The sequence below is a fragment of the Pleurodeles waltl genome, chromosome 2_1 (genome assembly GCF_031143425.1).
Source record: "Pleurodeles waltl isolate 20211129_DDA chromosome 2_1, aPleWal1.hap1.20221129, whole genome shotgun sequence".
NCBI classification, from domain to species: Eukaryota; Metazoa; Chordata; class Amphibia; order Caudata; family Salamandridae; genus Pleurodeles; species Pleurodeles waltl.
In genome coordinates this window covers 545181879-545203850 of record NC_090438.1, presented here as the reverse complement: position 1 = coordinate 545203850, position 21972 = coordinate 545181879, and the positions used below count along the sequence as shown (strand labels likewise).

Here is a 21972-nt window from a genome sequence, read left to right as displayed (position 1 = left end):
TATACAGCTCCGCAATGCTCAGGAGTTGCAATATTAGTGATCCCTTTTCAACAGAAGAAGTCAGATCCCCTCAATTTTCCAATGGAACAATGTATTATGGTCCACACTGGCCATCTGGTGAAATACTTTTCCAAGGAGACACCAACACTTGTGTTACCTCCACAATGGACTGAAGGGAAAAGAATCTGGCAGGAGGTGTGGTGGGGGTGATAAAGGCGATACATCAAAATTTTAAATGCTCAGGTGTACTCAAGAACATTATATTGTGAGGGTCAGTATTTGGGGAGGGAGGGGAGGGCAGTCTGGGGAGCAGGAGCATTTGAAAAGAAAAGGCTGGATAAAACTGTTTATGAATGCTCTGAAATCCAATGGCTTCTATCGTTTATGGCTAGTTATCTTTTCACTGTTAACTTTCAATAAACATACATCTGGACAGTGTAGGAGGCTGGCCTGGCTTATAGTGGGTACCTTGTGGTACTTACACCCTGTGCCAGGTCCAGTTAGCCCTTATTAGTAGAATAGAGGTGTTTCTAGCAGCTTAGCCTGATAGAAGGTAGCTATGGCAAAGCTTAGGCTGAACTAGGAGACATGCAAAGCTCCTACTATACCACTTATATCATATAGCACAATATCATAAGAAAACACAATACTCAGAGTTACTAATAATAAAGGCACTTTATTTTTATTACAATATGCCACAAGTATCTCAGTGAGTACCCTCAGTAAGAAGGTAAGTAATATACACAAGTTATATGTACACAAACCCAAAACAGGTAAGTAAGAGTAAGAAAAGTAATGCAACCAGTGTAGAAATACAATAGGATGCAATAGGTGAACATAGGTCTAGGGGCAACCCGAACAATATACTCCAAAAGTGGAATGCGAATCATGAATGGACCCCAGACCTATGGGAGCTTGTAGAGGGTCGCTGGGACTGTAAGAAAACAGTCAGGGTGTCCAAAATACCCCACCGAAGACCCTGAAAAGTAGGAGTAAAGTACACCTACTACCCCAAAAAGGACACTATAGTCGTGATTGTGGTTCTTGCAGAATCCCCCTAACACCAGCAAAGCACTGAAGACGGATTCCTGGATCTGAGGACCTGCAAGGCAAGGGGACCAAGACCAAGAGTCACGATAGTGTCCTTGGGGGTAGGAGCCCAGGAAAGCCCAGATGAAGGTGCAAGGAAGCTGCCTCCGGATGGAAGAAGCTGAGGATTCTGCAACAACGAAGAGAGCTAGGAACTTCTCCTTTGGATGGAAGATGTCCCACGGCGTGCTGAAGGTTGCAGAAGTGTTCCCATGCAGAAATACCGCAAACAAGCCTTGCTAGCTGCAAGGGTCGCAGTAGAGGTTTTTGGGTGCTGCTGGGGACCAGGAAGGACCAGGATGTCGCTCCTTGGAGGAGGAGACAGAGGGGGCACTCAGCAACTCAGAGAGCCCCCACAGAAGCAGGCAGCACCTGCAGAAGTACCGGAGCAGGCACTTAGAAGATCTGTGAACTGGAGCTGGCTCAGAGTCACAAAGGAGGGTCCCACGATGTCGGAGGCCAACTCAGAGGGTTGAGCACTGCAGAACGGAGTGCTGGGGACCCAGGCTAGGCTGTGCACGAAGGAATCCTTGGCGGAGTGCACAGAAGCTGGAGCAGCTGCAAATCACGAAGTACAAAGGTTTGCAGTCTAGCATGGGGAGGCAAGGACTTACCTCCAGCAAACTTGGACTGAAAGATCACTGGACTGTGGGAGTCACGTGGATAGAGTTCCTGTGTTCCAGGGACCACGCTCGTCAGGATGAGAGGGGACCCAGAGGACCGGTGATGCAGTCTTTTGGTGCCTGCGTTAGCAGGGGGGAAGATTCCGTCGATCCACAGGAGATTTCTTCTTGGCTTCCAGTGCAGGGTGAAGGCAGGTGACCCCCAGAGCATGCGCCACCAGGAAACAGTTGAGAAAGCCGGCAGGATTAGGCGCTACAATGTTGCTGGTAGTCGTCTTGCTACTTTGTTGCGGTTTTGCAGGTGTCCTGGAGCAGTCAGCGGTCGATCCTTGGCAGAAGTCGAAGAGGGAAGTGCAGAGGAACTCTGGTGAGCTCTTGCATTCGTTATCTGAAGAATACCCCAGAGGAGAGACCCTAAATAGCCAGAAAAGGAAGTTTGGCTACCAAGAAAGGTAAGAGCCTATCAGAGGGGGTCTCTGACGTCACCTGCTGGCACTGGCAACTCAGAGCAGTCCAGTGTGCCCCTAACACCTCTGTTTCCAAGATGGCAGAGGTCTGGGATATACTGGAGGAGCTCGGGGCACCTCCCCTGGGAGGTACTGGTCAGGGGAGTGGTCACTCCCCTTTCCTTTGTCCAGTTTCGCACCAGAGCAGGGCTGGGGGATCCCTAAACCGGTGTAGACTGGCTTATGCAGAGATGGGCACCATCTCTGCCCATCAAAGCATTTCCAGAGGCTGGGGGAGGCTACTCCTCCCCAGCCCTTCACTCCTATTTCCAAAGGAAGAGGGTGTAACACCCTCTCTCAGAGGAAATCCTTTGTTCTGCCTTCCTGGGCTGGGGCTGGCCAGACCCCAGGAGGGTAGAATCCTGTCTGAGGGGTTGGCAGCAGCTGCAGTGGAAACCCCGGAAAGGCAGTTTGGCAGTACCCGGATCTGTGCTAGAGACCCGGGGGATCATGGAATTGTGACCCCAATACCAGAATGGCATTGGGGTGACAATTCCATGATCTTAGACATGTTACATGGCCATGTTCGGAGTTACCATTGTGACGCTATACATAGGTAGTGACCTATGTATATTGCATGCGTGTAATGGTGTCCCCGCACTCACAAAGTCCGGGGAATTTGCCCTGAACGATGTGGGGGCACCTTGGCTAGTGCCAGGGTGCCCACACACTAAGTAACTTGGCACCCAACCTTCACTAAGTGAGGGTTAGACATATAGATGACTTATAAGTTACTTATGAGCAGTGAAAAATGGCTGTGAAATAACGTGGGCGTTATTTCACTCAGGCTGCAGTGGCAGGTCTGTGTAAGAAGTGTCTGAGCTCCCTAAGGGTGGCAAAAGAAACGCTGCAGGCCATAGGGATCTCCTGGAACCCCAATACTCTGGGTACCTAAGTACCATATACAAGGGAATTATATGGGTGTACCAGTGTGCCAATGAGAATTGCTAAATTTAGTCACTAGCCTGCAGTGACAAATTTAGAAAACAGAGAGAGCATAAGCACTGAGGATCTGGTTAGCAGAGCCTCAGCGATACAGTTAGGCACCACACAGGGAACACATACAGGCCACAAACTTATGAGCACTGGGGTCCTGGCTAGCAGGATCCCAGTGACACATAACAAACACACTGACAACATAGGGTGTTCTGTATGAGCACTGGGCCCTGGCTAGCAGGATCCCAGTGAGACAGCGAAAACACCCTGACATATACTCACAAACAGGCCAAAAGAGGGGGTAACAAGGCTAGAAAGAGGCTACCTTCCTACAGACAGAAAGAACAGAAGTTGTTGTATGGGTTAATTGGCCCCATTCTGTCATTATTACATGAAAAGAACGGAGACTGTGTACGTCACTGAAATTAGTCTCTACTGCACACATCAAGACCCAAGGACTGAGACACTGCCACAAAGAATTTCAAACCCCATATCAACTGGCTGACACTGAGGAGAGAGGGAGTAAGCAATTTATTTCCAGCTTCCATTTGTGCTTTTGACTTCAACAAGGAGTACATATGCCACATTTGAAGTGCTACACTCAACTCTAACAGGGGTCTTAGTTAAATGAGTAAATTTGTAATGTTGGAATAACCACTATACTATTTCTGCTGCATCTGAGTTAGTGGCCTGATGTGAGAGAATTAGCAAGTATAACATTTCAATCCCAACTGATAGACATGATTTGCTAGATTTCATCTATTTTCTTTTGACAAAATGGTAATCACCCTGGGGGCCAACAGCAATGTATCAATTCGATGAAACAAAATTGGAGGAAATGTGAAAGATCACACTTTTTGATTAAAAATACATACCAAGTTTAACAGAACCTCCAAATAGGGATCCTTTATCAAAAGCATCTTTCCAAGTAAACGTCAAGCAAAGCTGGGTGAAAAAGGACAGATTATTATAAATGTTGCATTTAAAAAAAATAAAAGGAAAACATTTGTAATTCAAAAATGAAAGTTAGAATTCCAAGTGGCTCTATTCATCAAAGTTTAGCCTGTCAAGTGATGCACCAAGTTGATTATTCCACAGAGAAAGAGGTTGCCACAGAATTCAAAGATAGGGCCCTAAGACATCATAAACATTTTTATACTGTTGGTTACTCTATTGTTTCCTAAGAGACATTTTCGAACTCAGATAAGTAGTGAAAATTAGAAAACAAAATAGACAGACAAATCAATTTTATGGTTTTAAATTGGTACGTATTGCCCACCCATAGAATTTCCTTAGCCCACATGCCAAACGTAACAAGCATAGAACGTATACAGCACATACAGCACAAGGCATATTTGCAACATTAAAGTTAAGTGTCAACAATGTTTTTAAAGTAAATGCAATGCCTAAATTCTTAAATGTAAGAAACAACCCAAACAAATGCCAGACTCCGGAAGTGTTACCTAAACCTTTTTAATAGGTGGCTTTTGGCACTGCTGCTTCTACCATATTTCAAGCAACATAGGGACCATTTTGATTCACTGGTTACCGAGCTGAAATGCAGATGGCACATCTTTGATCTCGGGCTTACAACCCAGCTTTCTCCCAAGACCATTCAAATACTGAAACAAAGTGCAGGTTTGAAAAACTCTTTGCAGAAATACTTTTCTGGTGGTTCTTTTTAATGCAGTATGTCAGTTCATCTTTCTATGCTCTCTGAAAGCGTGTGGATCGCTATAATGGGTAATTTGCACCGTGTGCACTGCTGTGCCAATCGGGCTGGAGCCTGAGCGCAGTGAGGAGCTGCGACTCCATAGGCCAGGAGGGGCCACCGCAAGAAGACTGTCTTGCTGTAAGGGCATTAGCCATTTTGAAGTGGTGAGCTGTGACCACATGTGTCAAGAGAGGCTGCAATTGAGACTTTGCTGCGCTGAACGGGCAGAAACCCATGCACAGAGAGGATAGTGACCTAATATACAGAATCATTTTTTATGATTGAGGACGTGAATGCAAGATCGTTGAAGATAATTTTGTCTTTGCCCCATATAAATTGCAACAAATTCCTAACCCTGCAACTTCCTCCTCCCTACACTTCTAACCCAGAAGCACACATCGCCCTGAACAAGTAAAACCACAGGGGGAAGAGAAACTGGGACGCAAGAAAAAAAAAGAATAGTTACTCGTTATTTACTGGTTATTCCTTGAGCAGGACTACTTGGTTTTAGTCCATCCTTGATTCTGTTGATGGGTGCGGGCGGATGAGGGACAACAGTATCCTCCTAGCCTCCCCCTGCCAATTCTTCGTCAGCAGCTGCCGAGTAGTAGATTTCTCCAATGGATGTGTTAGTCATGACCGGTTTCAGACCAGCCAGTACTGGCCCCTCCAATGTAAAAGAAAGTCTGCTTGGTGTGTCACATTATCACTCTGTCAATTATTGTCCTGAGATTAATTTCAAGTTTGCCTAAGTGGTTCGTTTTAGATGTATGTTCGATATCTTATTGCACTTTTTTTTCTTTCATTTTTTTAATATAACATAAGCCCGTGCAACATCTAATTTTTTCTCAACACAGAACTAAAACATCATGCAGAGATAATTTAGATAATTTCAACAATAAATTAAAATGCAATGGACAGATAAAAAATAATTAAAAAAAGGAAAACAAAATCTTACCTGGCTTTCAGTAAATGGAAACTTTGGCTCAATGGAACACAGCTGATCATAATACCTAAGAAATAGGATAAAAAAATATGGTCACATATTAGGTGATTCAGTAAACTGAACATAGTGCATGCACCGTAAGCAGGAAAGACCTAAAAACCACGACGCAAAGTGCAAAATTTGTGCAGTAAGTGAAAAGAACATTGCAGAGTCCTTGTGACAATTAAAAGAGAAGTTTTCTTTTGTACAGCAACTGTAATATGCAATGTGTGAGGCAGTAAAGAATATTTTTTTCAAGTAAAGTTCACTGTACTGTGGTATTAAACTCGAACTAGAGATTTGCAATGTAGTAATAAAAGTGATAATCTGTGCTGACTCCTCATCAAGAAGAAAGAACATAGCTCTGGTGTTAACAACATTTCAAATGCCCTGAAAATGAAGCACAAGGATGCTTCTTCCAGCACAGCTTACTTTGATAAACAAAAATGCCATAGTCATAAGTGGCCTCAAGTTCTGGGAGAGAACCATCAGGAGTGTAGTTCCACCATCCTTTTAGGTAAAATACCATTGTTTGATGCAGAATATTTAGGGTATTTACGGCATTTACTGAATGTTGGAAGGGGATCCTTGTAAAGCATGCACTTCTTTTCCCCACCTAATCTCCACATGCAGTTTGTCAGTTCCATGGGGTTAAGACATGCCACAAGCCATAAACTTTCTAGATCACTCTACGATTTCTCTATCCCAGACAAAAAATGTTTGGTTGCTTGGGGCATACACACAATGCCTTACATATTGCCACAAGAACACCAATCCTCTGTACCTGTGTCAGAGGGAAGATTACATCTTACAACATTATCTCGCTCTCCAACTGTGCTACTCTTCTACCAATTGCTCTACCATCTCTACCAGCATAGAATACCAATGTTCCCAATTGTGGCTAGCCTGCCATCACTGGAGGCTATAAAGCATTCACCTGTACAGTACAATTTCATTCTCTTATGCAAATCATGCTACAATACCCTAGGTCACACCAATGAAGCTCAGGGCAGGCCTAAATGTAACCATCACCAGATTGCCGGGCAGCCTCAAAATGTAGTTGGCTACCTAGCTAGGGAACGCCCGAAGGGGCTGGCCCAAACAATACAATGACAAAATATTGCTAACCCAGACTCCCTCTTTGTACATTGTTCTTGTTCATGATAAACACTCTGGCTGCGCCAAACCCAAAAAGTGTAGTGTCTAATGAAACTGATTATTTTAATTTAACCAGGTATTGATGTTTGATGGACATGGAATACATCAAGATATATGAAAAAGAGTATGACTCTAAAACAGGCAAGTCTGATTTTCAGCCCTCTGGGAAAGCCATTTATTATCACATTTTCAGTTCCATTGGGATCATGGGTATCTCACTTGTTGTAACACATGAAGTTCGAAAGTCACATATATATATATATATATATATATACACACACACACACACACAGTGTGGATAGGCTTTTACAGTAATGTATTTGTAAGTTGAGAACAAATGCAAGCTTTTGACAAGAAGGGTGCATACAAACAAATACCTAATTCTTATCCATCGCCCACATACACGATCCAAGACTGAGAATTTATACTGTTGAGAGAAGTGTGTTGCCATTTCCAAGAGTACATTTGGAGACTGGTTTAGGTAAATGAATTATAACACTTGAGACCAGACCAGATTAGGTCTTCCAAAAGGGTGTCTAGTTCCTGAAAAAAATCATTGGATAAGGTAAATTGGGAAGTTGTTGAAGTAGCATAATTCTAAGTCATTACTGTAGATTGTCTATGGCATACCATATAATAATAGTGCAAACTTCCTGTGGTGCGCTGTTCAAAATAAGTGTTAAATAGAGTACTTGTTAAAGTCCAAGTCAAACTCTTGCAGAAATGTGTCTTTACCATGCCCTGCAGTGTGCTTTTGTCCTGCATTGTCGACATAGAGTCCTAGTATGCCCAGTCCGGAGCCTGAGGGACAAGGTTTGTTGAGGGCCCAAGAAACAGTAAATACAAGTACAGAGTTTCTTTTTGCCAAGTAATCAAGCGCTATGAAGCAGCTGTGCATTTTCCTATATTTATTGATCCAAAAATCAAAGTTAATTCCCAGGGCTGTAACTTTCTTTTGAAGCTTTCCTTGTGAGTCTTACAAAAGGACAGAAGGATGGTATGAGGTGGTCTACACAGTCCAGATTACAGGAGAAACAAGGTGGTCAGCAAAAGATGCTGCTCACAGCAATCTCTTTAACCAGTTTAATAACTCTGCAAATGTCATGTTCACTGATGTGATCCAAGGCCTCCACAATATTTGCTTTGACAGTCACATCTGTTCCCAAATGTATGATTCCAAGCCAAACAAATCGTTGATGGGCTATGTCAATTCTTAACAATTCTTACAACCCAACTAAATCTTTGCATTCCTGAGTCAACCAACCAACCACTGGCTAAAGTATTTCCAGACTTGTGGAATGTATGTCCTACAGGCATCAAGAATGATGGTGTATACTATAAAAATGATCCCTAAACGATCATGCCGTAAATCTTATAACAATGAAAGTTGCAGAACAGGCCAATAAAGGCTAAGAAGAAAAGAATGTGACCAAGAAGAAATAGAACTTCCAGAAGGGAGAGTGTTTTACTAAAACGTTGCATTTGACCTGCATGAGGAACAAATCTATAATGTTGGCTCAACATTAGCTTTGTAGCAAAGTGCATCAAAATGGACACAGCTACTTAAAGTCAGACTAGCAGGTCTGAGTATTCCTGTAACCCTATCAGCCAGTGTAGCATGCCTGGACAGAAGAACTTAACTTCATTCACAATCAAGCCAATTATGATCTTGCGAACCTTTGCTCTTTGCCTCAAAACCTAACTGCAACTGTGCAGGCCTTACTTTAATAATTGGTGACCAAGTTGGTAAATGCAAGCAGGACAATATCTGAGCAGTATGAAGTAGACCAGCATAATGAATATCCAATACTGCAAGTACAAGAATGTAATCAAGAACTTAATGTGGTGCTGTCTGCTGTTACTCTTTCCCAAAAAAGTACTTTATTTCCATCAGTGCATACTGGTCTACCTGCCTATGAAACCAAACTGGCCAGGAGAACTTTGAAGCCTTTATGCTCATGTCGGTCGAACGGAACGTACTCTAGCAGTAGAAAAACAGCGATATTACAAATATGGCTCCAAGACTGGTCCTTTGCTGCTGCATTTCTTGATTCACATGCAATTTTTCAATGGGCCACACTTTAAGGCTGAAGTGAAAAAAATTATTATTATTTTTTTTTTTTTTAAATCGGGATATTAACTGTTGGCTGTGGATCAACTGTTCTCCTATATTGTGCAGACATTCCTTTCCACATTTTGTAAACTCAGGCTTTATTTTTTATGCATCCATAAAAAAGACAGAATTTCATAGTTCTCTTTATTACATAAGATCACTAAGCTTTTTGTAGAATACCAGAGAAGACTTTGGTCAAACGCTAGAGACTTTTAGGTAAAAAACGCATATTATGAAGGAGTCATCCCTTTTGCTATCTTTTTCCTTTTTTAAATCTGCAAGTGACACATTGGCATTATTTTGTTTCTTTTTTTTGTTATTGATTTATGAGGTAATCAGAGTCCAAGACATTCACAGATAGAAGACTGTATTTTACCACCTTATGCAAGGCAATGAGACTCACTTTTCATAGTTACCGTATTTACAGTCCTGAACAATGTTATTGGCCCTACAAGATTTACAATGCGCTGTTTAAAATAATTTCTCCCAAAATTAGCCCTGGATACTAACTCTGCAACAATTTGGGGAAGGTTGTGATCTGCACATTTTTATGGTCAAGTGTCCCTGTTGTAATCTCTCAATGGGCTTTTAACCACGTCCAGGTTGCGCCTGTTACTTTCATTGGCTCGTGGGCTTGCCTTTCAAAATTCACTTTATTTAATTAGTGAAAGGCATGCATTTGTCATGCCTTTTCTGTTGTTTAGCCCTCCTCAAGTGCGCTGGTAAACTACTGAAAACATACGAGGCTCTGTGTTTTCAGCATGGTTTCTTGACTACTTTCTCTTTTTTATTTCCTACACAGTGCAACTGCGCTGCGTTTTACACGGCGCAGTCATGCTCGTTCTGAATACTGTGAGAAAATACAGATGGTCAGACCCCTTGTTCTGGTCAGTGGAGAAGGCTATTTGATCCTCAATTAAATGAATATGCAAGCATCTCTGCAGGCCAATTTCTATAAGTGCAAACGATGAGGGCATTCAAAAAAGTCCTCCTATGAGAATCTTTGAATACTACATAAATACTATGAGCGCTATTTTAAATATAATTAGCACTGTTAAAATTCAAAACGGTATGTATTAGCAAAAAATTGACCACAAAGGGTACATAAACATAAAACAGATTGCGTTCCTGCGCTCTTTTGTTCCTTTTCCTGCAAGCCCATGCAGCTGTGGCGGTTGCAGACTGCATTCCCATACTGAGACTGACACTGTCAGCGAAGGGAGGAGCTCTTCCTCCAGAAAGCTGTGCTCCCTTGGCACCAGAGGCATGACAACCCATCCAACAACAGCCATTCAAAACTGCAGCTCGGATCTGCTTCCTGGATCAATGCAGCCTGCAATGGCCGCCCCAGAGCTTGTTAGTCACCGAGCATGCCTCGAAAAACCAATGTCAGTGAAAGAGAGAGACCTGCACGCCTCTGGGAATGACGATGGATAGTGCCTTTGTCGAAGAGGTAACTGTGTTAAGTGTAAGAGAATTTCTCAGTAGGAAGATATTGTAAGCTCAAGTATTTTTACATCTCGCCCACCAAACATCTAGAAGGACACTGATAGATAACATACAGTTGTATACAACAAAGCCCCATTTGCATGAAAGAGCATCAGGCACAGGCATTGTTTTTTAAGATCTTTAATAATTTTGTTTACGTAATATTGTAAGACGATAGCTAGTGTGACATGAGGAGCCGAGCCGACTACATCTCCCAGAAGGCAACTTGTTTTGGCCACGAGGTACGTACTTTCATATTCCATCAACAAATCGACTGTGGTGGGACTTTGTTGGGGTGAAAAGGCATGATAAATCTGCTCCTGTTTTTTCTTTCAGGCTGGGTCTCAAACTTATTCCCACTTTAAGGAGCTCATACTAAACACTCTATCCTAATAAATATGCTTTATTTTGATTTGTCCCGTATATTAATCGTGACCTGGGCCCCATCAGTCAAATAAAGCAAAAGGAATTGTGATGCAGTTTGCTCTTGCAATGCAATCAATTCTTCTGAAAACAAACTGGCCATCCAGTGTTTAATCGAACAAAGTAGTTTCCTTTCAAATGTAAGATGCATGATACTATGGGGCACCAGGCATTGGGTGCCACAGGAACAGCAGAGCAAGCCAGAGGAGGACCATGGCCCTTCTCTACCCTATTGCCCCGCCACTGTCGATTTAATGTAAAATATGTGGTCCGTATAGATTCCAGTAGCAAAACACCAGCCTGTTCTGCTGTCTCTGAGCCAGCTCACAGAGAAATGCAGTCCATACGGCATCAAAAGGCCTTCCCTATTTAAGATCCTCGCTATTTTTGTTCATTTCTTTCTAAACACTAACAGCAATTGTTTTTGCTGATCAGCAGCGTCAAGACGGACACCTGCCTTCTGTGCAATGTTTTAATTGTTCCATGCTAATTTAAAGCATGAGAAATGTGCCTTTGTGGTTTGCATTGGTTATACACTTGTAAGTAAATAAGAGACACACTGCTGTTAGGCAGAGCACTCCAAAATCCCACACCTTTTAGTGGAAATGTTCTAATCAATGAATTGTGCACTTGTGGATGTTTATCTCGGCAAGTGAACCCATAAGCGTCTTTGTGAACTTCTGATTTCTACTTTTTGAGAAATGTCATATACATAAGATCACATTCTCTTAGGACAAATGCATAGTGAAAGCACTTTTATCAGTTTTTAGGGTCAAGCGCGCAAGCGCTCTGGCCTGTTGTCATCTCTCTGTGGACTTTTAACCACACCCACTCTTGCTATTTATTCTTTGTTGCACTTGTCTTAAATGCTTCATTTGTATTGGTGCATTTTGTGAAATGTGCCTCCTGTGTGTGCTGCGCTCCCTCCCAGATGATTTCACTAAGTGACCATTTTTGTTGGCCATCATACTACGCCACACTTCCTCCTGTTACAGCGCTTGATGGTCCCTCCTCTGGTTTAGATTCACCTTTTATGCCAGCCGCAATCCTTTCTAGACACTCACACAGGGAGCCAATAACTCTTGCGCTCATGGCGACCGTGGTGCTTTGAATCGGCTCGCTTATGTTAACTGTTTTATTTTACAGTTTAAAATTATGCGCAAGTAATGTCCAGTTAGGAATTCACAACACTAATAGCTCTAACTCGAGCAAACGCGAGACTCATTGCATTACAAATGCTTCTTTTCTTTGGGATACATGGGATTTTTTTTTTTAGCCCTATCTGACCTTGAATACAGTACAAAACAAGTGAGGACAGCATGCTAAATTCGGCACGGAACAAAACAACATCAGGAACAAAATATAGCTTAGTGAAAATTCGGGCGGTTGCTGCCATTCTTGTCCAGGGATGTTAGAGACTTCACATGCCCAAATCCTACCCCCCCCCTGCTCCTTCCCTCTCCCTCCCCCCCTTCATTGAGGGAGGTCAAATTTTTCCCCCCAAAAGCTAAGTAGGGAGGAGTCTAGCATAAGACACAGATGGGTACGTCTCTTCTGAAAGGAGAGACCGGCCAAATGGGGACATTTTGCCTTAGAATCCTCTGCAGAAGCTGTGAAGCAATGTGTACAGCTTTGGGGAGGGTCCAGAGGTGGGTGGAAAACGTATTGCCTTTTTTGTTGTACCTAGTACCTAAAATGTTCTGTCTTTACAGGGCTCTATCAGTAAAAGATATGCAAGGCATTTGGAAAATGTGAAAAATCATGTGAACAAAAGCAATCACTACAATCTCGACTGAAGAAATGCAGGCGATAAACAGGAATTTTCTTTTTTATGCTATTCGTATAAATGAGGAAAAATAAAAATAAGATACTATGAAGCAACACTTGCTTTGCTAGATAAGCAAGGCTGTGGCACTTATGCAGGCATAAAGACCCTTCCGTTTGCTAGGAAATAAAAAGATTCCATTCTCGCATCAGATACATTTCTTTATAGTACTGTGGAGAAATGAGCTGTAGAACTGATCTTAACAATAAGCACAAGATAGTACAGATAAACCTGTGTCACTGTTTTATCATTTGTAATCTTCACAAAGCTGCATGCATCATTAAGACTACTTTTTTCACTTATTATTATTACCCTTATGTAATGCTATGTGTATTTGACCACCGACTACATCTTGACCATTGACACCATTTTGTGCATTGTTTCAGATGCTGCCACGGAAGTGCATGGTTTTTCCACACAGAGCTTGTTTTTCACACAGAATGTGTTTTTGTTTTTCTCACCAGAACAGGGTCATACCATATATTTGATATATATATATATATATATATACACATACATATACATACACACACACTCACAGTTGACGCATTGCACATTTTTGTCTGTGTTTAACTGCTATGATTCTTCTTGTGTATACACGTTTTACTTCATTGGAGTTAAATGCTTATTTTCATTTATTTGATATCTGGGAAATGCCTTAATAAATTCGTTACCCAGACTAAGAGTTCTGCATTCTTTGGCATGGTTTCCTCTTACTTTAAGTAAGAGCAACACACCTTGGCAAAGGTATTTCCATCTTAGCTGAGTGATGCCAATCCGTAACGCCCCTCAGTGTTGCAATTATCTTAACAATTATATTGCAATGTGTCAGAATACATTTTGTATGGCTTGATGGTACTAAGGTGTTTGTTTCCTCAATTATCCTTACATTTCTGTATTTCATATAGCCATCCTATATGTACTCGCGGTCGCTGGAAGCTTCAATGTACTACTGAAAAAGAATATACTACATTTTTCACCTCTATGCTTTTCACACTCGTACGGAATGTTTACTAATCTATACAAGTTTAGCCTCTGCCGCCTTAGACACTAAAATAATTTCACTTTGAAGAAGAATCACAGTGAAATTATTTCCCCTACACATTATTTATCCTGTGGTGGAATAACATGTGATAAAACACAATAAATTCCAAGTGGTGTAAAGTTAAGAAGACAACTCAAATGGTTTCCTTACATCCCTATCCACCTTATATCTGGTGTTGGTCCAACATTTCAGGAAGACAGCCAGCAATTGTTTGGGTCTGTATTTAAAGATCTGTACAGACATAACATAACCTACTAATAGGACATTAAGTTCTAACAGGGACCATATTTTCAAAACCTGACCGATTTGTTAACTATTGCAGATAATTTACTTTTGACAACATTACATCCAGTGAGAGCTGCGTCAAGGTAAGTCAAGCCAATAGGATGCAGTCTGTAATTAAACTGCCTGAGTGAGCACATTAAGGTCATGAACTGGGAAACTCCATTAAACCACAAAGGGACATAAACGAGTCTGAATATAGTGATATCAACGATGAAGGACAGGTTTACCCCCAGTAACAGAGCAGGTCTACCACAAGAAGGTTTTATAAAACGCAGTGGATATCCCAAAGGCATTCTGGGCAAATGCAGCCGATAAATAGCCTCTGTTGCTAAGACTTCTAAATGTGCCTTTTTTTAAATTTCCCTGTGTGAGGATAAAATCAATGCACATTACATTCCTATTACAGCCTCTCATAGAATTCTTAAGTATCTGGCAGCTCTCTCTCTTCGAAGAAGGATTTGCCAGAATAGAAACGAGGGCTGTCCTGGGTCTGGTTCCATGTCATCTTAACAATCTGATAATCAGTGCCTTACTTTGGTGTGCTATGTAAGTATGTATGTATGTGTGTATGTATGGCTGTACATATGTATGCTTTTGGTATTTCTATAGCGCAAACCTAGCCAAGAAGCACCCCATCACTGAACGTGGTCAAAGACAAGCACAGAGGCATAACAAAACTTGACAGGGCCCCCTGCAAAGTACCTTGAGGGGGCCCCCTCCCACCTTGACCCAGTCAGGGGCCTGCCACCCGTGCACAGTGTACTGTGCTGAGGGGGACCCTGGAGCTCGGTTCCGCCCTCCACACCGCAGGGGCTACAGGGGCCTTTGTTACGCCACTGGACAAGCATAAAGTAAAAGGAGAAGAAGCTAGGTTGTGGGTGTGCACTGTGATATAGTGTTCTTTAAAGAACTGAAGAAGCGCTGGGGTGATCCTGATGGACACTGGGGATGTTGTTCTAGAACATGGGTGTACAGATGGAAATGGCCTGCCGTCATATTTTTTTCTTTACATATCTTCGCCTGCATTTGATGGTGTCCTGGCTGCAAGTGTGTCGAGATTCACTAGAGATCATGAGCTTGTCTGCAAGATAAGTGGAGGTGCTGGTTGTGATGACTTTGTAAATGATACAGTGGTTTCGAAGATAGTGTGGGCCGGCAAGGGTAGTCAATGGAGTTCATCCAGGATGGGGGGGGTGATGCAATCATATTTCTTAAGGGGTGTCAGTGTGAAGTAGGCTTTGGAGTTGGACATTAACACCATCCAGATGCGAAAGTACAAGCGCTGGAAAACCAGTTTTGAAAATGCTTTCTGGAAGAAATTGTTTGACTTTCGTTAGAGGAGAGATGGTACCAAGCCATTTTGTTATGTGGCACTGTGTTCCTTGAGGATAACGTTGGTCTTCAGGGAGAATCTAAGTGAATTGCCATTCAGCGAAAGTTGAGGTTTGATGTCACCAAGGTTCAGGTCATTGAGCCAGGTTTGTACTGTTGCTTATTTATTTTATTGACAAATAACAGGAATTCTCTCTTGATTGGGTTGAGCTCCAGGTAGGCGCTGGACATACAGATCTGTATGATATGCAAATAGTGTTTGAGGCATTGAACTGAAAGCAAAGGAGATTTTCAAGTGGAGTTGTGAATCATCTGCATTAACAGATGCTGGATGAAGTCAAGTGGTAATCCATAATTGTACAGCTGTCCCAGGCATTCTAGGACATTGATACCCATTAATGGACACTACAATTATTGAAGCCTAGTGTAAATTCAGAGTTGCTAAATATTGGAGTGATAGTGATGGGAATGCTGCAATTGCACAAGTCCTTGAGTTATTGTCACAGTATTTCATAGTCATCAAGGTGGAGTGGGGAAGGGCGGGGTCTAATAAAGTGACTTATGCTATTTGTGGGGATGTAAGATTCTGACCGGGAGTATTGTGGCGTGTGTGCTCAAGTGCAATTCAATATTTATCAATATAAAATGTTGCTCAGTGTATAGTCATAACCAAGTTGGTGCTCAGAGTATAAATATAGAAGTTCAGTATATCACTTGGCAGGGATCTGCAAAGTACTTTGCTTGGCAATCCATGGTAAGTTATTGCATTAAACACATTCTAAAATACGTTAGTGCCTGCTTAAGGACTACTGATGGATAGGTATTGGAAGGGACTTGAAAATATACATGAACAAACGGAGAAAGCACTATTTCTTTAATTTTTAAGGTGAAAACCTGCCATGTTACTCCAGAGGAAAGAACCACCATTTCCTTGTGCTGTAATAATTGTGTCTTGGGTACTAGGTTTACATCTGCTTATACTACACAGATTTCTGCAATTTCTACTTAACTGAGTATTCAGGCGCTGGGCACAGTCAGTCGTGTGTCCTTTCTAATCGCCTGGTGTGCTCATACTGAGTATACAGGTTACTATCCACTATCAAGGTTGCACCAAGTTGTAGGAGCATATTTTTTTAATGAGTGTGTCATACTTCCTGGATAACTTTAGATTTTGCTACATTAACAGGTGCATGTGCTCTCCGTTTTGCTTGAAGGGTTTCCTTGTCAAAGTGTAAAACTATATATGTAGTGTATCACCATCATTCGTTTAATTGTTGCTTCTCTTTCTCCTCTCAGCCCTTTGTAGCTCTAACAGAACATCAAAATCTTCCTACCAGAGGATTGTCACCTGATATCACAGTTACGTCATCTAGGCAGTAACATTCAAGGAGCCTGGACCCCCTTGTGCAAGCGCTGGTATCCACAACATTTGGCCCAGCCTCTGTTAATTTGTACTAAAAGGTTCCAGTTGACTTTGGGCACACTAGAAACTGGGGTTGGTTACATCTTTGAACAATGCTCACCAACAGGCATTTCAGGACCGTAGAGATGTGTACTATGTGGTCCAGGGACCCACCCTATTTAACATGCACAAATAACAACAAAAAAGGGGTATTGAAATTCCAACTTCATTATAAAGACTGCTGTGAATCTTTTCAACCAGCACCAGTGGGTTTGCTCCAGATGGGTCAGTAGGTGCAGGACCTGACTGAGGCAACAGATCTACTCAAATTTCGATTTTGGCTCCTGTTCAAGTGCCCTGATGTCGGTAATAATGCCTCCCAATGCTCTTTGAGGCCCTGGGGGAAATAATCCTTCTTCCTAGGCATTTCGTGACCACAAGTCGAGGAAAGCGGCAGCACAGTAGGTGTTACGAATGGTAGGGACATATAACAATGTGAATAAACCCAGGCTTTTGGCAGCCAAGCCCTGGCCTCTTTGAACATTTGGGGGGTTATTCCAACTTTGGAGGAAGTGGTAATCCGTCCCAAAAGTGACAGTAAAGTGACGGATATACCACCAGCCGTATTACGAGTCCATTATATTCTATGGAACTCGTAATACGGCTGGTGGTAAATCCGTCACATTTGGGACGGATTACCACCTCCTCCAAAGTTGGAATAACCCCCTTGGTGTTTTTGATGATTTTGACATTGCTACAAGTATCATTTTCATAGTCTTACCCAGTACTAGAGTAAGTGCTGTTTTCTATGTAGGCATCCCATGCCCCCTTTGGTCCAGACATGTGTGTTTGTATGTACTCTTGAACACGACTGCTAAACCATGAGTTTGTTTTGTTCAAGTCTGGTTGCAGAACTGAAGAATATATGTATGAGACAACGGATGCATCATACTTGGGACCGCAACGCAGACCTCTCATAAATTCCTTATGCCCCTTGTTCTAAAAAAGTTAGTATTCGTGATTATGGCTGTTGGCCACCTTCTAGTTTCAAAACCACCTTGCTTGGAGAAGAGCTCCGGTTGTTGTGTTTCACATTCCTGAAACTACATTTTTTTTTCTGTTGAAGAGGCTCTTAAGCCGAACCACCAACTAGGCCAGCCACTATGCTCTAAACCCCATGAATACTGTCACCAATTTCTGTATGGACGTATAACTATCCAATTCCATCTATAAAAGATCTTAGTCAGCACCACAAATAGATTCTCCTAGGTGCCTGGATCTTGCAGATTTGAGGTGCAGTCTGAAGTCAATTCTACTAGTCTGTCACCTGAGGTCGACTACTTCTGGTGCTCACAGTGTCTGTTTCACCTGAAGCATACATTTACCAGTAGCTGGCTGCTGATCTGCAGATTTAGAGGGCTTGACTCTGTTGCTGGGCTGGGCTGTGTGGCAACCACACACTGGCCCCAGGTAGAGGTAGAGACAGGAAGGTGTGAAGCAACTGTTGATGGTGGCATGGAGACCTTCATCTTTCTGACCTTATCAAGAGTGCGTTCTCCCACCATTATCTATAGGGCTTTCAGACAGTTGGAAAATATTGGACACACTGAAGAGTAGCTGGATGTATGAAGAAAGAACTCCAACTATAACTGCTGAATTTCTATGCTTTTATACGAGTAAATTCGGAACTTAACTATAACGTCCCTGTAACCTTTGGTTTTTTCAGTGACTATATGTATGTATATTCTCTGGAAAAAAACTAAAGGTTACAGGGATGTTATAGTTAAGTTCCGAATTTACTCGTCCAAAACCATAGAAAAATTTAGCAGATATAGTTAGAGTTATTTCAAGTAAATATAACGCGCGCCCTCGCCATGCACAGTTTTCTTATCAATAAATGTATTGCAAATGTTGCAGTGATAATATCATCAATGATATAATATGTGGAGTAATTGGCTGTGCATGGCGAAGGCGAAAGTTATAGTTACTTTAAATAACTAACTATAATTGCTCAATTTCTATGATTTTGTACGAGTAAATTCAGAACCTAGCTACAACGTCCCTGTAATCTTTGTTTTTTTTCAGTGAATTACTATGTTTTTTTACGTAAAGTAATTTCAGTTACTATATGTTAATCCAACCAGGCCCTGCAGCGAAGCCCTTATAAACACCCATTCCAGCAGCGAGGATTGGCCACAGGACCAGTCTCGTCAGTTGATCTGTGAGTGGGTGGGTGAGTGAGTGTCTGAGTGGGTCTGAAAGTGGGTTTGTGAGCCTATGAGTAGATCTGAGTGGGTGCATGAGTGTCTGAGTGGGTGTGTGAGTGGGCGCATGAGTCTCTGGGTTCACATATGAGTGAATGAATTAGTGTATGAATGAGTCTGAATGTATTTTTTTAAATTTTTTGCATATTCTCGAATATTTGAAAATATCCTTGAATTGCGTATATTGTGCATGGTGAAGAAAAATCATTTTAAACACATAATTTGACATTAGAACACCCTTATATCACACCCCGGGGTCAGGGTACCTCCACCCTGACCCCTTATAGCACTTATATCTATTTTCAAACTGGGGGTCCCTCTCGCATAGCATAAAATGGCAGCCACAACTTTCTAGTCAGGTTGTGGCCAGTCAATTACAGGGCTTCTATTCACACACGCATTCCTGAAAATGTTTTAATATTTATGATTTATTTGTGGCCAGAGATTTACAAATTTGGATTTTCCTTAATTTCTCGTAAACTACTGAACAGATTTACACAAAATAACCAAAAACACTACCTGTGTAACACTTTCTGCCAAATTTAGTGTAATTCCATCCAGTGGTCCGATGGAATGCCTCCCAGTGTACTGCTTTCTGTGCAATTACTCCAGATGTATTGTGTCTGCTATATAAACTATCAGAAATCCTTGCTATTTGGGATCTCATCATTTTCAAGCTGTTGAGAAAACAACTTTAAATAAGAATGCTTGCAAACTCCTTAGAACAAAATGCAGTGAAGCAGACCTCTGATGCAATATGTGGGGAAGAAAAGATGAAAGGGGGATCTTCTATCAAGCAAGCACAAGCTATCCCATCAGGCCAGTGCATTTGAAAGCATGTGCAGGGAAATTTTCGTTGCACGGTAATAACCCCATCTGTTCACGTCCTTCCATATAGTGGAGCCCCAACAGCACTGTAGGGTGCAATAATGTTTAAAGACATTTATTTCTTACACTGCATCAGAAACATGTTTCACTCTAATGATATTTTCACTATAACGATATTTTCACTTTTCCCCCCCATTTTCTCACTAACTAAAATGCCGAAAGCCAAAAATGTATGTGTCTGTTTTTCTTTTCAGTACTATATATAACGTAAGTATACAATACGCATATGTTCCACATGAATACAACATGAAAAACAAGTTGTATGTATACAAACAGTCTCACAGGAGCACAAACAACAGCTCTAGGACTAACACGAAGAAGCTCTGTTTCTATACTTTGTAATTTGTGTATTTATTTTTCGCATTTAAACTTTCTAAGAGCTTCTAGTGTTGGCCAATAAGGGAACTGAAGTGCAGGGTGAAAAAGCGACTAATAAAGCTGGACCGCATTGTGTGGTTAACATGCGCAGCCAGTAATATAACACCAGTCAAGCTACAGCAGTAGTTACTTAACCACATTTCCTGCAGAGTACAGGTATGTCATACGTACACACAATATCTTTCATAACAGGATACCTTTAAACAGTCGAACTTGCCGTATCATTCAGTCATCCTCTGCCTATGGAATATGAGAGAGTGTGTGCCAAAGGAATATAACGAAGTGTGACACATACAGGCTTTTAAATATGCTACTTGTTTTTTCAAGTGCCCGCATGCAGCCTCGAGTAAGGCGACAAAGTCAAACTCCGGGGTTCATACATACAAAGCGGATTATATTAGTACCGCCAAGTGAGGATATGTGCTGTGGTAAGCCACTCTAACCCTGAAGTAGCAAACACTATGACAAAACAAGCATTTGCAATGCAATAGGTCTCCCACATTTCAAACAAGTTAATTGTCATCTTTTGACAAAAGCGCCCACGAGCAAAAAAAAAAATACAAAAAAAAAATAAAAAACTTTGAAATTTTGTTTGTCTTGCTTGCCACCCTTTTGCCAGTCACAAGCCTTCTGTTTGCGGGCCACTTGAAGTTAGAACAAAGTAGTACTTCGATCACAGGAACGGATGGACACTAATTAAGTCGAAATCAATTAGTGTTTGATCCATGCTCCACACAGAGGAACGGAAACGATGCCAGACATGCCTTGATGAACTACAAGGCTGTGAAGAAGTGTGCCACGCAAACCAACAAATGGTAAGTGTCAGATGGGCTCCAAGCCCTTTACTGAACACAAGTGTCCTGCATGCACTAGCAGGCTTGACCCTAAAAATGAAGCAACTTTCAATCGAATATGAAGGAACTTCTGGTTTTCAATCAACAGTTTGCCTATTTATTCACTAGTAATGTCTTGTTGGAAAAATACCAATATTTGTAGGAAACGTATGACCGCTAGGCAAAATTGTAGCAAAAGCATAGAAGGAGCGCAGTATTCACAGGCACTACGTTAAAGGGGTATGGTACTGGTCAGCATTATTTGAGTGCACACACCATGAAGGACAGCATCAGAGCCTTATGATGATTATGTGCAATACATTAATAACTGAGAATTGCCAGACAAGTTATTGTATAAGAGAAGGTCATGATCAAGTAAAGGGCTAGTAAGCAAACTGGTGATTATTCAGATTTGGCCTTCATAAACTAGCTATTTGTTTTGTTTTTAATACCAGTAGAAGTGAGATCATCCACATTCTTTTGCAGGGGCAGACAACAGACTACCCCATCATAAATTAGTGTGGTCACCTTCTGTGCGAATAACCATTCAAAATAAACAACCACACATTCATGGGTGACTGCAAACCATATTTCTGCAATTAGAAAGAGAATGAGTAGCTCTTAATTTTCAGTTCCTGCTGTGTAGAGAATGGTTGATTCCTCAGGCAGCTACTCAAGGTGTTAG

The 21972-nt window shown here is 41.7% G+C and overlaps 1 protein-coding gene across 2 annotated transcripts in view; it reads right to left on the bottom strand.

Annotated features, from left to right (window-relative positions):
- PDCD6IP (programmed cell death 6 interacting protein) overlaps nucleotides 1–21972 on the bottom strand; it is a 322785-nt gene that overhangs the window by 277448 nt on the left and 23365 nt on the right. For both annotated transcript variants that reach the window (XM_069214865.1, XM_069214874.1), the window contains exons 2-3: nucleotides 5827–5881; nucleotides 4030–4099 (exon numbers count right to left, since the gene is read on the bottom strand). In XM_069214865.1, the coding sequence (XP_069070966.1) occupies nucleotides 4030–4099; nucleotides 5827–5881 (125 nt within the window). The remainder of the gene's footprint in view (nucleotides 1–4029; nucleotides 4100–5826; nucleotides 5882–21972) is intronic.